Source organism: Globicephala melas, chromosome 4, assembly GCF_963455315.2.
Source record: "Globicephala melas chromosome 4, mGloMel1.2, whole genome shotgun sequence".
Taxonomy (NCBI): domain Eukaryota; kingdom Metazoa; phylum Chordata; class Mammalia; order Artiodactyla; family Delphinidae; genus Globicephala; species Globicephala melas.
Genome location: NC_083317.1, coordinates 128,421,013 through 128,438,507, shown reverse-complemented (window position 1 = coordinate 128,438,507; position 17,495 = coordinate 128,421,013). Strand labels below are relative to the sequence as shown.

The 17,495-nt window shown below is 34.0% G+C and overlaps 1 protein-coding gene across 1 annotated transcript in view; it reads right to left on the bottom strand.

Annotated features, from left to right (window-relative positions):
* STAG1 (STAG1 cohesin complex component) overlaps positions 1-17,495 on the bottom strand; it is a 423,041-nt gene that overhangs the window by 154,958 nt on the left and 250,588 nt on the right. Inside the window, exon 7 of the mRNA XM_030873418.2 lies at positions 9,253-9,457. Within this exon, the coding sequence (XP_030729278.1) occupies positions 9,253-9,457 (205 nt within the window). The remainder of the gene's footprint in view (positions 1-9,252; positions 9,458-17,495) is intronic.

The window sequence follows — 17,495 nt, the reverse complement described above, 5'->3', positions numbered from 1 at the left end:
CTGTACAACTCCTGCCTAAGTTTCTAGCCTGCTGGCCCGCCCTACAGATTTTAAAATTGCCAGCTCCCAAATTGTGTGAGCCATTCACTAACATAAATCTTCCTCTCCCCCAATATATATATCTGTGTGTATGCAAATAAGAAAATAAGTACCTAAGTATATCTCCTGATGAGTCTGTGTTTCTGAAGAGCCCTAACTGATACAGAGTGTTTCTAAAAGATAAACGCTGTTATAGCATATTAATATAATGATAAAGGGGATGGGGGAACTGAAGCAGGACAGAGAGAAAAAACACCCTGAAGAGTAAAGTTCTTGAACAGGAATTGGATCCACTGCACAAGGGCAAGGACTAACCTTAGATAGATAGTACTGTAATAAAAGAAAAAGCAGAGTATATGTGTACTGGTACACCTAGATAAGTAGGTTTAATCACTGAAGGATTCTCTTCTGTCTCTATAAAGCTAGCAAGATAATCAGCTAATTGTGAAGAAAAGAGGATAGCAGATGCTACAGGTTTGAGGAGAAGGTGTGAAATAATCTTATAAGAAAGTAGGAATATCCATGGCATAGAATACTGTAATAGGATTGCCAGGCAGCACTAAAGGTCCACTTGAGAGAAAAATGTAAAATGCCCAGCCATTATAACTATGTGTTGTTCTATAGCCACTTTCAGCTCCACTTGTGTAGGTATGGAACAGGTAGTAATATGAGGTTTTCCTAGGGGGCATAATGGAGGGCAAGGATGTTGAGGATCCTTCATGAGAAGGACATGATTAAAATAAACCTGAATAACAGAATCTATGCTAGGAAAGTGGAGGCAGTGAGGACATCAAGAACACTAAAAAACAGAGTATCAAAGAATTTAAAGCCCCAAAAGAAGAAAAACAATGTTGGAGCTGGGAACATATAAAACAAAAACTGGAACAAAAGAGATTATTGGCAACTGGGATGGTTAAAATTAAGATTATGGACACTGGCCCTTTTATTTACTATTCAACAATTTGCATTTATGTGTTCTTCAACATAAAAATGAAAACTAAAAAGCTGTCTTTATATTTAGTGATACCTACTATACTTTTGAAAACTATTACTATAAACCCTGGAAATATATATGATAATGGGACAAAACTAAATTTTAAAGAGAGGTATGATTATATTCCCTCTTTTTTTTTTTTAAATTGAAGTACAGTTGACTTACAATGTTGTGTGAGTTTCTGGTGTATAGCAAAGTGATTCAGTTATACATATATACATATTTTTTTCATAATGGTTTATTACAGGACATTGAATATAGTTCCCTGTGCTATATAGTTCAACACTGTTATCTGTTTTATATATGGTAGTTGGTATCTGCAAATCCCAAACTCTTAATTTATCTCCCCCACCCCCTTTCCCGTTTGGTAACCATAAGTTTGTTTTCTACGTCTGAGTCTATTTCTGTTTTGTAAATAAGTTCATTTGTATCATATTTTAGATTCCACATATAAGTGATATCATATGGCCTTTGTCTTTCTGACTTACTTCACTTAGTATGATAATCTCTAGGTCTACCCATGTTGCTGCAAATGGCATTACTTCATTATTTTTTATGGCTGAGTAGTATTCCATTGCAATTATGTTCCTTCTTTAGTTTTAAAAAACTTATTTAAAAAAACAAAAAGGCTTACAATAAACTTCCTCTTTCCAAATAATAAACATTTAATCAATCCCTGTCTCTTAAAAACCCAACCAAAATAATGAGAAAACAATTTTCTTCTTCAATAAATCCAGAAAATTACCTGCAACCCCAAACCACAATGTATCAATATACGTATATGGAAAGCAGACGGATGAAGCATGCAAATCAAACCAAATGGTTGAAAAAGCTTGACAACTATATCTAAAGAAATACAAAAAGAAAAACAATTTTGGTGTGTAGAACCCAAAAGCATTAAGGAATTGGAGAAGTATTGGTGTCCACAGAAGATGAAGTGAAATAAGGTCTGGAAATAGGAGCATCATTTCAAAGTTTGTATAGTAAGTAATTAAATCTCCACTCGAACCTAGGCAGTCAGGCAATTCCCCCAACATACACTCATCTTGGAAGTCCAGAAAGTTTATTCCCTGAAGAATATAAACCAGAGATTTGGACTCATCAGACACAGAGGAGGGATACAGGTGAAGTGCAGAGTGCCCTGGGTGCTCCTTCACCCTGTATTAACTCCCAAATGGCAGACAGCAAACAGACTTAAGGAGATTGAAAGATCCTTCTGCAAAGAAGCTAAACTTCCCCAGGGAAAAATAATTATCAAGAGTTTAGGGTCCACAGTGAAAATGGTATGTGACCACAGGACCACCCTACAGTGATGCTCACCAAAGAGGCCAGAGCCATTGCCCCTCCCTGTCAAACACAACACACACACACACCCATGCCACCCCCAACCCCCACCCTCTCTGGCAATCTGCTCTTTAGTGTCTCATTGTCAGCAATGACTAGAAAGCCAATGAATAGATACTTAAGGAACGTTTCCAACATGAAAGACACTGATAAAAGCAGAGAATTGGAAAAGAGGTCAGAGTAGGGTGTTAAAAAAAAAAAACTTCAGAGTAATAATTAACATTGTCAAAGAGAGATAAAAGAAAATGTTACATCCATGAAACAGTGTTAAAAAAAAAAAGACTTGGATAATGCAAAAGAACTCTTAGAATATTTAAAATGATAATGAAAATTAAGGTCAATAAAGCTGAAGAAATACAAGAAAAGTGAACAAAAAGACTAAGGAATGGAAGCTAAAAGAGAAACAACAAGAAACTCAGGATTGATTCAACAGATTAACATCCAAGTAATATGTATTCTATAAAGAGTGCCCAGCATAATGAATGGGAATTATATACACACATTAGGGTATATCACCATGATATTTCAGAAAATCAGGAACAAAAAGAACATAAAGCTTCCAAAGACAAGAAACAGGATCAGAATCAGAACTTTGAAACAGGATTGGTCTTCTCAACAGCAATATTGGAAACAAGAGGAAAAATTCTGAAGAAAATTTTCAATAAGTTCCACATTGGTTCAATTAAATGTAAGAATAATTTTTCAGGCATGTAAAATCTCAAATATATACTTTTCCAATACTCTTTTTCTCAAGAACCTATCAGAAAACATGCTACCCAAAAAGGAGAGAATAAATTTAAAAAGAAAAAAAGGGCAGGCCAAAGATAGAGGTTTCAACAAAAGACAAAGGATCCAAATAATGGCAGAAAAGTTAAATAACTTAAAGGACATAAAGATTTTAGAAAACAACACAGCCTTATCAAACATAATTGTAAAAAATTAAAAGTACAGAAAATGTACCCCACAAAATTGATTATAACATCCTATTATTTGTTTAAAAATAAAATAAAAAATCCTCACATAAAAGGAAACACCGACATGTCATGACAAAATTAAGAAGTGGTATGATTATGGCTAATTTTTATTTTTGTACTTTTCTCCTATTCTGAATTCTTTGTAAGTTGTATATGTAATTTTATATGTACAGAAAATGTTTAAACATACAACATGGAAGTATTAATGAAAAATCTACAAGAAATTTTCTCAATTTCTCTATCCTCTTTAGAGCCAAACCAAGCAAGCTCTGTCATTCTATCACAGTTATAATATCAGACACTTACTGAATGACTTGTATATGTGAAACATTTAACACGAATTATTTCATTTAAGCCTCACAACACTCCTATAAAATGGGACTATTAGTAGCAACACTATACAGATGAGGAAAGTGAGGCCCTAAAGTTAAGTAACTTGTCCAAGGTTACCAAGTTGATACATAAAAGATATGATTATAAAATGATTTTAAAAATCATAATTTCTTTACAAAAACTAGCCCCCAAAAGAAAACTAATTTTCATACTCGATGACAGAAAGTAAAGGCGATAAATCTAAGAAAATGATACTTCTGTAACTAGAAAATGTAAAACATTACTCTAGATACCTATATTTACATTTGAAAGAGTAATTACATTTAAAAAGTTTACTATTTTATGTGTACAGTTATAAGATATAGTGGCACTCGCAAATTTGGTCTATTATTGGGCATTAATCTCATGAGAACACCAAAAGTCTACTACATACAAATTCTAGAAAGGTGAAAAAAAAGTGTTATATCTAGAGGAGCAACGAGAAACACAAAGGTATTAAAGTTAAAAAAAATGCACTGGTGAAAATACAAAGCAATGAGAAAGTAAAAATTTCTTTAATGAATAAAAGGAAAATATAAAGAAATTAAGGAAGAGAGCTTATTTATACTCTAACAGTCTGCTCTTTGATGATGCCAGATTGACCTAAAATTTTGAGGTTCTAACCATAGCAACCAGAAATATTCAGTCTGGTTAAGAGTTATAAAATACCTACTGAATTTAATAAATAGAATTTGGCATGTGAGAGCCAAAAAGATATGTAAAAAATGAAAGTGCATGCTGTTAGTTTTCTTAATAGCAGTTTCTGAAAGATCTGTTTATTTACTTGTTTCTGATTTCCCCATTTGCAATGTCTTCTATTACGAAAATAGTAGGTGTTTAATAAATTCTGAGGGAAAAAAACACGAGTGAAGGGAAACACTGCACACACTACTGGCTCTTACTGTCATTACAGAATAACAGCCGCAGTTTACTAAATGTCAGGCACTAGTTCAAGCTTTCTTAATTTCTTTTAATGAGGTAGCTATCATTATCTTTCCCACTTTGCATATGAAGAAAGTGAGGCCAAAAGGACTTGTCCAAATTACCCAATTAGTAAAAGGAAGAAAGGGATATGTATTCAGACAGCCTGGTCCAGAACCCATTCTATGAACCCTATATTATATGGTTTCAGCAACCAAAAGCCAAAGAAAAGACATCAATTTACTGAGACAAGATTATTTTCAGTCTGTGATGGGAGAACAAAGAAATTTCTTACAGCTTTTCTTTTCTCAGAGTAAAAGTCCAGAGATGCTGACTTGGTAAAAAAATGTTAATCAACAACAAATCATATGTCAATATAAAATCAACCATATACCAATATAATAATGTTCAACAATGAGATACAAAGAAATGTTTACTTCCGCAAGAATCTGAGAGTGACCTTATTATTGTTAACTAGTGGTAAAGACTGGCCTCCCAGCATAATGAGCCACCTGACTGTCATATGATGATCTTAACCACATTTTCTAATTTTTTCAGAATTCATTTTAGAAAAAAATAGAACAGAATCAATCACCATGCTATATTAATAAAATTTTGTAGTCTTAATCCCCCTTTGTTCAAATCAGCATTTTCACTTTAGAAGTGAGAGGTAGCCAGTATCTATCTATTTGTAACATAGAAAATTATGCAGGTGAGAAAACATCAAAAGATAAAAAAGGTAAACCAACATTATTCATCTCGCCATCTAACAAAAATTTGAAGTCACCAACTTCTAACGTATTGGCATACATTTTAAAAACAAATGCCTAAGTATAATATAACTATAAATCTAAAAAATAGATCCTTTGAGATTAGAATTATCTTTATAATACCAAACAACACAGTGGTAAAACAAAGGGAAACCTACTTGTTTTTGAGCTGGAGGAGGAAAATATTTTTTCATGAAGATTCCATGAAATTGGGGAAAGAAAATATGTCCAGCCTCAGATTGTAAATCCACCAAAATAATAATGACAAAATACTACTTATATAAATTAAACCCACAAACTATGTTCTATTCTAATATGTCTGAGATAGCTATTTAGAAAAGCAACAAAGGCACTTAATTCTGAAGATAAATCGGTAATGAAAACTTTATTACAGTGTAAAGCTTATTTATTAAGCTGAGTCAGACATATAAGAGAGTATGCTTTACAATTCCAATTAAAAGAATAGAAAAAAATAAGGAAAATATAATACAAAATGTAATTGCTAACAGTCTGTTTCAATTTAATGGTAAAAAGAATTCCAAAAAGAAGGGAGAAAGCACAGTTTACTGGGAAAATGAGACTACTTCTACCTGGAGAATAAACAAACCTGAAGAACTACAAAATGATGAAAATTTTAGTAAAAATGTGACAAAAGTACACAATTAAATGCAATGCATAAACACTGACAATTGGGACATATTATTAACTAATAACAAGAAAATGGGATATTTGGAAAATAGATTAAAAGTACTATTGATAAAACCACTCTGATGATTTATGAAGCTCTAAAACTTATCTTGTCTGTACCCTACAAAACAACTAACCTGATTGTCTCTCTTCTCAGCTAAGATATAAGCAATGTCAAGGAGCATTTTATTCCAAAGCCGATAATCATATCTGGCCATAACTGCCTTGTAACTGTCCATGCACATAGTCTTTGAAGCAGAGGATTAAATGTTCCTGCCCATTTTATCTAGTCCCCAAGACTCCTCCTGCAAAGTGAATAAAAATGATTATCTTTTAATCTACCCCTTATACACATACCATAAAAGAAAAAAAGGGAGGGGGTACCAGAGAAGAGAGCAAAGATGAAAAGAAAATAATCCTTGAAAAGATGGATAATTATTATCCAGCCTGGAATTAAGTTCTCAGCAAGATCTCTGTGCTTTGTTGTTGGGTAGGTGACTGATGTCTCACTTTTTATGAAACTGAGCTTTGGAAGACATGATCATTAATGTACACAGAGAAATTACAGTAATATTTTGAAATAAATTTGAGAATAGGTTAGCTTTTAAAAAATAAGTATAAACATAACATTGATCTCCTATTTTTCTTGATTTCTGATTTTGAAAAGTAATTAACAAATACAAATAGGCTAGATGATATTAAAAAAAGCTGAGGAGAAAACCAAATGGCATTTATCAGGCAGTTTTAAAAGCTATCATGATCACAGGTAAATTGTGAGAAAAGAAAGACAGAAAGGCACTGGAAGGAGGAGGGAGCAACTCAACTCAAAAGAAATAGGAGGAAAGCCATAATTAAAATATGTTTAAGCACACATAAAATTAGCAATGTATAGATTACCAAAGGGATAAATATACGAAAAACAAGAAAATAATAAAAGTCACTGAAAATGGGCCAATGGAAAGAAGAGCTGAAATGGACCATCATAAAGTCAGTAAAATACAGTAATATTTCATTTACATGGCAGTGAAGGACAAATGCAAATGAATTAAACTGCATTTTTCAGGAAACTGAAATGTTTTAAAACTCAAAATATTCTGTCTATTTCTATAATATACTATTCCTTCTCTTGTGTTCATAAATAGAGTATGTGGCATATATTTAGTCTTTTATATAAAATGCACACAGGTTTCTGGATTAAACAGAGGTAGCTGGCCGCTACAGAGGAGCCCCAGATTGCTCTGTATCTTGATATCTGTAAGCAAATTTTTTTTGTCTTTTTTGTTATAAATTATCGTTTCACAATTCTGTCAGCAGGACAGAATCTAACACTTGTCCTCCAATCTAACACTTGCTTCTCTTTCTCTCTTGGCATTGGGAAACTAGATAATAACTCTTTATGGCAGTAATTTTGGCTATTCAGAAGTAACTTCTATCTTATGTTTAAGTTTTGTTTATTTCAAATCACTGCATTTACTATGCATCTGAAAACCAGCTAAACAAGAATTACTGTACGTAGATAAAAGAAAGATGAAAAGTAAACAGAAAATATAAAGAAAAGAAAGCAAACATAAAGGGCAGAAGATTCTAAAAGTGATGAAATTAGAAAGAAAAATTGTATAGCATCAGATAACTTTTAAGTAATAAACAGTATATTTACAGTACCTTTTCAAAAAGTTACAACTGGGTACAAGATCTCTTTTTATTCCTAATAATGAGGAAGAGGATACTCTCAAAACACAGAATAAAATATGTTTGATGTTTGTTCTATATAGAAAATTTTTTCAACAATAAATTGTGTGATTTTACCTTTTTAAAAAAGATAAAATTAAGTAAAAGATCTTCCTCTTTTCCCAGTGAGAAAAAGGACACCCTCAAAAGAATAACTGTGTGTCATGTTTGCTCCATATAGAACTGCAACTAAGGGAATAATGGACACTAATAATATGTATTAACCACATTAAGGAAGGAAAAAGGAGTGGAAAAAAATATGGATGACTCTATATAAAATTATCACATTGGCTTTAGGCAACAGGTTAAACCAGAAAATGATAAAATTTTAAATCCAGGGTTTGCAATGTGTAGTCCCCAAAGTATCAGTGTCAGCAACAGCTAGAAACCTGTTAAACTCGGGGCAAGGCCACACAATCTGTTTCAGTAAGGCCTGGAGGTGATTCTGATGCATGCTAAAGTTTAAGAATCAATGCATTCAATAAATTAGATAAATGAGAAATGTAAATTCAAGATGAAATGCAATTAATTAAATTAAATCTCATTTTTTGTCACGGTAATGTGCAAGATGAATATAGCCAGAGTTATTGCTATTAAAAAGGATGTAATTTGGGAGTATTTAAATATATGTGTATGTACATACACACACATTCTCTCTCTCTGTATTACAGGAGAAAAAGAACAATCATTTAGTCATTTTAGGTAAGCACAGTTAAAATCGTTGAGGAATTGAGAACGATGGCTAAATTAACAAAATTACCTTGTTACGGAAAAACAAGGGGAAAAAGAACATACTTGACTCAATTTGTCTACATAATTCTAAAATAAAAGCAAAAGTGAAAATTATAATGTCAGTTCTTCAGGACTCAGCCTACCTACCTGAACTGATTTTAGACACATTACATTTAGGTTATTACAGCACTAGGAATAGAAAAAATGCCAGCTAGGTCACACTTACCTATTACAATTGGATAGAATTGTTTAAAAATACATATATATAAACAAAATTTACACATTTATGTATAATAACAATGAACTATGAAGCAATGTAATTAAGTAGAAAAACTACTATGAATTTGGAATTTCAACTATTATTTGGGTTTACCAAAGAACATGGCCTGGTGGACTCTTAAAATTTATTTGGTTATAAAATAAAAATGCAGGAAAATACATGTTCAGAAAGAGATTTGGTAACACTCGCCAGAAAATTTCAATTTTCATTCTCAAGACTATCAAATGCCAGTTATCAAAATAGGCACACATTTTACTTAGAGAATACAAACCATTCATGTGAATTTTGGAGAAAAACTATTTTTCAAGAGCAAAGTAATGAATTTAATATTTAATCTAAATAAAACTTAACTAGAATAGAACATATTTAACAAAACTAAATTGAAAAGGAAATAAAATGTTGGTTACTTACCAGCAAGGGTACTTGTATGTCTAAAAGCTCTGACCTGGGAGTCTGACAAACCAGTCAAAAGGGAGATTACTGTGTCCATCATATACTCATCATAAATTATGCTATACTGACATTGTCGAATCAGGACTCCAATAAATTCACAAAAGTTTGAACGAAATTTTTTCCACTGAGGTCCAGGCATGGTAAGGGGGTAATCACCACTGTCCTAAAAGGGATAAAAAAAGAACATATTAAATATGACATCAAGTTTGATCAGTATTTTTTCCTCCTACTGGAAAAGGAACATTTTTCTCAAAGTAGATATGGACAGAAATCAAGGGGCACAAGATGTCTTTCTCTTTTTTTGCTTGTTTTGATCTTCAACATCTAAATTGTTAATGTGCTCAAAATTATTATTTACAACCAGTATTTAATCCATTATTCTAAGCCATTCATTCAAAATAATAGTTCCAGTTTTGCTGTACTTGGGTCCTAGTTGAGATAATTTAAAGTAGGAAATTAAAAAAGAATTGAAGTTTAGACTAGAAAGGATATTTGCTACTGAATTCAGATCAAACTAATGGTGATACCTGTGAAATATAGCATCTTTCAATTATTTTAAATAGACACTTTAAAGAATTGACAGTTTCAAGAGTATAAGCACTTCATTAAGAAGTCCAAAACCAACTTTTCACATCTGAAACTGCAAACCTGTTTTTTCCAATTTTACTATGAACTTTCAATTAACTCTATTTTATGGAGTGAATTTATTAACTTTTCAACGAAAAATATCTAGCATGGGCTCTTGGTATCACGAGATTGTGTTATCTTGTTTAAAATACGAAATTGACAGTTGAACCCAGCAGAGGTTTCCCACTCCAGCCTAAAACATTTTGGTGGAGGAATGGAAATTCACAAGGCAGAGAGTGCGAAATTCTGTGAACATAGTTATCTGTATACTCTCAATTTGTGGCTATTTGTCTTTTCTAGGCCAAACTGCTGTTAGGAAAATTGGTTATAAATGAGGTCTTGAGCTCTGTTGGTGTCCCAGGAAAGAGAACTAGTGTGACACTTAGAACAGCAAGAAATCCCAAGAGCAAGGAACAGAAAGCAGAGATAGGGAAGAGCTTGGCAGTCAGTCAAATATCCCCAAAGAAAGTTAATTTTGGCACTACATGAGTATTATGTGGGTTACTAAGCTCTATAGGACATCAAAAAGGAACTGAAGGGGCTAGCTGAATCCTCCCTGCTCTTTAGACTGGGGGTGTGGGAGCACAGACTGGAGAGGGTAGCAGGATGGAGAGGGGAGACGCTTCTCAAAGGTATCTCTGAAGGCTGCCTGCTGCGTCCATTTCACAAAAGCCCACCAGGGTAGAGTCTCTTTTGCTTTGTACCAACTGTGAGATTCAGCCATTTAGTGCTCACAACCAGATCTGGGCCCCAAGGAAAGTACAAAGAAAAGAATCTATCTAAACAGCCCCAACAGCAAGAGGAAAGGAAGCCAGAAAAATCACCATTTAGGAAAACCTAAATAAAACATAAGTATACTTCAAAGATTCAAATGCAGCATAAAACAAAACAAAACTCTAGGGAACTGAAAAACACACTTTTTTTGAGGTATAATTCACATATAACATTAGTTCCAGGTATAAAATATAATGATTCAATATTTGTATATATTACAAAATAATCACAATAAGTGTAGTTGACATCTGTCACCATAAACAGTTACAAATTATTTTGCTTTTCTTGTGATGAGAACTATTAAGATCTACACTCTTAGCAATTTTTCAATATGCAATACAGTATTAATAACTATAGTCACCATACTTTACATCCCCAGGACTTATTTATATTACAACTGGAAGTTTGTACCTTTTGTCCCACTTCACCCATTTTGCCCATTCCCCCCAAACCCTGGCAACTACTCTGTTCTCTGTATCTATGAGCTCACTCAGAGTTCTTTTGTGTTGTTTTGTTGTTGTTGTTATTTTCATTTCACATATAAGTGAGATCATATGGTATTTGTCTTTCTCTGACTTATTTCACTTAGTGTAATGTCCTCAAGGTCCGTCCATGTTGTCACAAATGGCAAAATTTCCTCTTTTTAACAACTGAATACTATTCCTCTGAGTGTGTGTGTGTGTGTGTGCGCGCGCGCGCACGCGTTTACCACATTTTCTTCACCCATTCATCCATTGATGGACACTTAGGTTATTTCCATGTTTGGCTATTGTAAATAATGCTGCCATTAACATGAGGTTGCAAATACCTAAAATACTTTATTTCTTAAAAAATTCAGTTGATGAACTGAAGGAAAGGATGGTTACTGATAGGAGATACATTAGTAGCCTAGAAAATAATGTGCAAGACATATCAGAGAAAAAAAACATGTAAATGCTAGATGAGGCCTGTGGAAAAAACCTTTTAAAATGGACAAAGTAGGTTAGTATTACCTTTTAAACCTTCTGTCCTTTCCTTTTTCATTGATTTGGAACTCATATGTGGTGCTGATGGTCAACAGCCATTTTGCAACCATGAGGGGACAGTATGAAGATAAAGAATGGTACAGAGAAAGATGGAAAAAATGTAGGTCTTTGCTCTGTTGAGGTGTAGTATCAATACCAACCATGTTCTCTCTACTCCCAAATTTATTTTGTGTGAGACAAACTCCTGTGAATTAAAGCCACTGTTGGTCAGATTTTCTGTTACTCACAAACAAATCCATTCCTGTTATAGCAGAATTACAAGCAGTGGGAAAAGATGAATTACTCAGTAAATGACTTTGGTACAGTACAACTGGCTTTTCATTAGAAAAAAATCAGATATGTATTGCACCATACACTAAAATAAATTCCTAATGAAATCAAAACACTTAAAAATACTCAACCAAAAAAAGAAATAGCAGAAAACATGGAAGAATCTTTAACCGTGGTCATTTTTAAGTCTTTTGTCATTTACAGACAGTTCTGGGTATACTCTGATGCATTTGCAAAAATGTTCCTATACAAGGGTTTCATCTTCAAGGAATTCATGGAAAAGACTCTGACAAGTACAGGTTTCTGGTAACTGACTATACTGCTGAACTGAATGAATAAGTATTTTCAGAACTCTAATGGAAAACTGATGAATTCATTAAAGTGCTAACAAAAGATCAAGATGAAAAAAATATTAATTACATGGGACTGAGTGAGCTGATGAGTATGATTATAATTGTGACTTTCTCTTTAAATAAAAAATCCCACAAGGACACAGAGGCAAAAAATATACAAATCAATTTTCACTGCAAAGTAAAGGAGCTGTTACAGTGGAGGATTACTGGACTGAACGTCAATATTATGACATAGTATGAGTGTTTCATGTTGGTAATTGCAATCATTGTTGCTTTCATTGTGGTCATCCATTTACAATGCTTGGTGTCAGTTTATCTCTCTCAGTGTGTGTGTGTGTGTGTGTGTGTGTGTGTGTGTGTGTGTGTGTGTGTGTGTGTGTGTGTGTGTGTGTGTGTGTGTGTGTGTGTGTGAAAAAAGAAAACATGGAAGAGAGTCCCTCCCATCAAGCCTCTTAGATAGCCTCATCCACCAGAGGGCAGACAGCAGAAGCAAGAAGAACTACAATCATGCAGCCTGTGGAACAAAAACAACATTCATAGAGAGATAGACCAGATGAAAAGGCAGACGGCTATGTACCAGATAAAGGAACAAGATAAAACCCCATAAAAACAACTAAATGAAATTGAGATAGACAACCTTCCAGAAAAAGAATTCAGAATAATGATAGTGAAGATGATCCAGGACCTCAGAAAAAGAATGGAGGCAAAGATCGAATGGAGGCAAAGATCGAATGGAGGCAAAGATCGAGAGGATGCAAGAAATGTTTAACAAAGACCTAGAAGAATTAAAGAACAAACAAACAGAGATGAACAATACAATAACTGAAATGAAAACTACACTAGAAGGAATCAATAGCAGAATAACTGAGGCAGAAGAACGGATAAGTGACCTGGAAGACAGAATGGTGCAATTCACTGCCACAGAACAGAATAAAGAAAAAAGAATGAAAAGAAATGAAGACAGCCTAAGAGACCTCTGGGACGACATTAAATGCAACAACATTCGCATTATAGAGGTCCCAGAAGGAGAAGAGAGAGAGAAAGGACCTGAGAAAATATCTGAAGAGATTATAGTCGAAAATTTCCCTAACATGGAAAAGGAAATAACCACCCAAGTCAAGAAGCACAGTGAGTCCCATATAGGATAAACACAAGAAGAAACATGCCGAGACACATAGTAATCAAACTGGCAAAAATTAAAGACAAGGAAAAATTACTGAATGCAGCAAGGGAAAAACGACAAATAACATACAAGGAAACTGCCATAAGGTTAACAGCTGATTTCTCAGCAGAAACTGTACAAGCCAGAAGGGAGTGGCATGATATACTTAAAGTGATGAAAGGGAAGAACCTACAACCAAGATTATTCTACCCGGCAAGAATCTCATTCAGATTCAATGGAGAAATCAAAAGCTTTACAGACAAGCAAGAGCTAAGAGAATTCAGCACCACCAAACCAGCTCTACAACAAAAGCTAAAGGAACTTCTCTAACTGGGAAACACAAGAGAAGAAAAGGACCTACAAAAACAAACCCAAAACAATTAAGAAAATGGTCATAGGAACATACATATCGATAATTACCTTAAAAGTGAATGGATTAAATGCTCCAACCAAAAGACACAGGCTTGCTGAATGGATACAAAAACAAGACCCATATATATGCTGTCTACAAGAGACCCACTTCAGACCTAGGGATACATACAGACTGAAAGTGAGGGGATGGAAAAAGATATTCCATGCAAATGGAAATCAAAAGAAAGCTGGAGTAGCTATACTCATATCAGATAAAATACTTTAAAATAAAGAATGGTACAAGAGACAAGGAAAGACACTACATAATGATCAAGGGATCAATCCAAGAAGATACAACAATTATAAATATATATGCACCCAACACAGGAGCACCTCAATACATAAGGCAACTGCTAACAGGTACAAAAGAGGAAATTGACAGTAACAGAATAATAGTGGAGGACTTAACATCTCACTTACACCAACGGACATATCATCCAAAATGAAATTAAATAAGGAAACAGACGCTTTAAATGACACAACAGACCAGATAGATTTAATTGATATTTATAGGACATTCCATCCAAACACAGCAGATTACACTTTCTTCTCAAGTGCGCACGGAACATTCTCCAGGACAGATCACAACTTGGGTCACAAATCAAGCCTCAGTAAATTTAAGAAAACTGAAATCATATCATGCCATCTTTTCTGACCACAAAGCTATGAGATTAGAAATGAATTACAGGGAAAAAACGTAAAAAAGACAAAAACATGGAGGATAAACAATACGTTACTAAATAACCAAGAGATCACTGAAGAAATCAAAGAGGAAATCAAAAAATACCTAGAGACAAATGACAATGAAAACACGACCATTCAAAACCTATGGGGTGCAGCAAAAGCAGTTCTAAGAGGTAAGTTTATAGCTATACAAGCCTAGCTAAAGAAACAAGAAAAATCTCACAAAAACCAATCTAACCTTACATCTAAAGAAACTAGAGAAAGAAGAAAAAACAAAACCCAAAGTTATCAGAAGGGAAGAAATCATAAAGATCAGAGCAGAAATAAATGAAATAAAAACAAAGAAAACGATAGCAATGATCAATAAAACTAAAAGCTGGTTCTTTGAGAAGATAAACAAAATTGATAAACCATTGCCAGAGTCATCAAGAAAAAGAGGAAGAGGACTCAAATCAATAAAATTAAAAATGAAAAAGGAGAAGTTACAACAGACACCGCAGAAATACAAAGCATTCTGAGACTACTACAAGCAACTCTATGCCAATAAAATGGACCACCTGGAAGAAATGAACAAATCTTAGAAAAGTATAATCTTCTAAGACCGAACCAGGAAGAAAGAGAAAACATGAACATACCCATCAGAGTAATGAAATTTAAACTGTGATTAAAAATCTTCCAACAAACAAAAGTCCAGGACCAGATGGCTTCACAGGTGACTTCTATCAAACACTTAGAGAAGCGCTAACACTCATCCTTCTCAAACTCTTCCAAAAAATTGCAGAGGACGGAACACTCCCAAACTCATTCTATGAGGCCACCATCACCCCGATACCAAAACCAGACAAAGATACTACAAAAAAAGAAAATTACAGACCAATATCACTGATGAATATAGATGCAAAAATCCTCAACAAAATACTAGCAAACGGAATCCAACAATACATTAAAAGGATCATACACCATGATCAAGTGCGATTTATTCCAGGGATGCAAGGGTTCTTCAATATACGCAAATCAATCAACGTGATACATCATATTGACAAACTGAAGAATAAAGACCATATGATCATCTCAATAAATGCAGAAAAAGTTTTTGACAAAATTCAACACCCATTTATGATAAAAACTCTCCAGAAAGTGGGCACAGAGGGAAGCTACCTCAACATAATAAAGGTCATATACGACAAACCCACAGCAAACATCATTCTCAATGGTGAAAAACTGAAAGCATTTCCTCTAAGATCAGGAATGAGACAAGGATGTCCACTCTCACCACTATTATTCAACATAGTTTTGGAAGTCCTAGCCACAGCAATCAGAGAAGAAAAAGAAATAAAAGGAATACAAATTGCAAAGAAGAAGTAAAACTGTCACTGTTTGCAGATGACATGATACTATAAATAGAGAATCCTAAAAATGCCACCAGATAACTATTAGAGCTAATCAATGAATTTGGTAAAGTTGTAGGATACAAAATTAATGCACAGAAATCTCTTGCATTCCTATACACTTATGATGAAAAATCTGAAAAAGAAATTATGGAAACACTCCCATTTACCACTGCAACAAAAAGACCTACCTAAGGAGACAAAAGACCTGTATGCAGAAAACTATAAGACACTGATGAAAAAATTAAAGATGATGCCAACAGATGGAGAGATATACTCTCTCCATAATCCATGTTCTTGGATTGGAAGAATCAATATTGTGAAAATGACTATACTACTGAAAGCAATATACAGATTCAATACAATCCCTATCCAATTACCAATGGTATTTTTTATGGAACTAGATCAAATCATTTTAAAATTTGTATGGAGACACAAAAGACCCCAAATAGCCAAAGCAGTTTTGAAGGAAAAAAACAGAGCTGGAGGAATCAGACTTCCTGACTTCAGACTATACTACAAAACTACAGTAATCAAGACAATATGGTACTGGCACAAAAACAGAAACATAGATCAATGGAACAACACAGAAAGCCCAGAGATAAACCCACGCACCTATGGTCAACTAATCAATGACAAAGGAGGCAAGCATATACAAGGGAGAAAACACAGTCTCTTCAATAAGTGGTGCTGGGAAAACCGGACAGCTACATGTAAAAGAATGAAATCAGAACACTCCCTAACACCATACACAAAAATAAAACTCAAAATGGATTCAAGACCTATATGTTAAGACCGGACACTATAAAACTCTTAGAGGAAAACATAGGAAGAACACTCTTTGACATAAATCACAGCAAGATCTTTTTTGATCCACCTCCTAGAGTAATGGAAATAAAAACAAGAATAAACAAATGGGACCTAAAGAAACTTCAAAGCTTTTGCACAGCAAAGGAAACCATAAACAAGATTAAAAGACAACCCTCAGAATGGGAGAAAATATTTGCCAATGAATCAACGGACAAAGGATTAATCTCCAAAATATATAAACAGCTCATGCAGCTCAATATTGAAGAAACAAACAACCTAATCCAAAAATGGGCAGAATACCTAAATAGACATTTCTCCAAAGAAGACATAGAGATGCCCAAGAAGCACATGAAAAGCTGCTCAACATCAACAATTATTAGAGAAATGCACATCAAAACTACAATGATCACCTCACACCAGTTAGAATGGGCATCATCAGAAAATCTACAAACAACAAATGCTGGAGAGGGTGTGGTGAAAAGGGAACCCTCGTGCACTCTTGGTGGGAATGTAAATTGATACAGCCACTATGGAGAACAGTATGGAGGTACCTTAATAAACTAAAAATAGAATTATCATATGATCCAGCAATCCCACTACTGGGCATATACCCAGAGAAAACCATAATTCAAAAAGACATATGCACCCCAATCTTCACTGCAGCACTATTTACAATAGCCAGGTCATGAAAGCAACC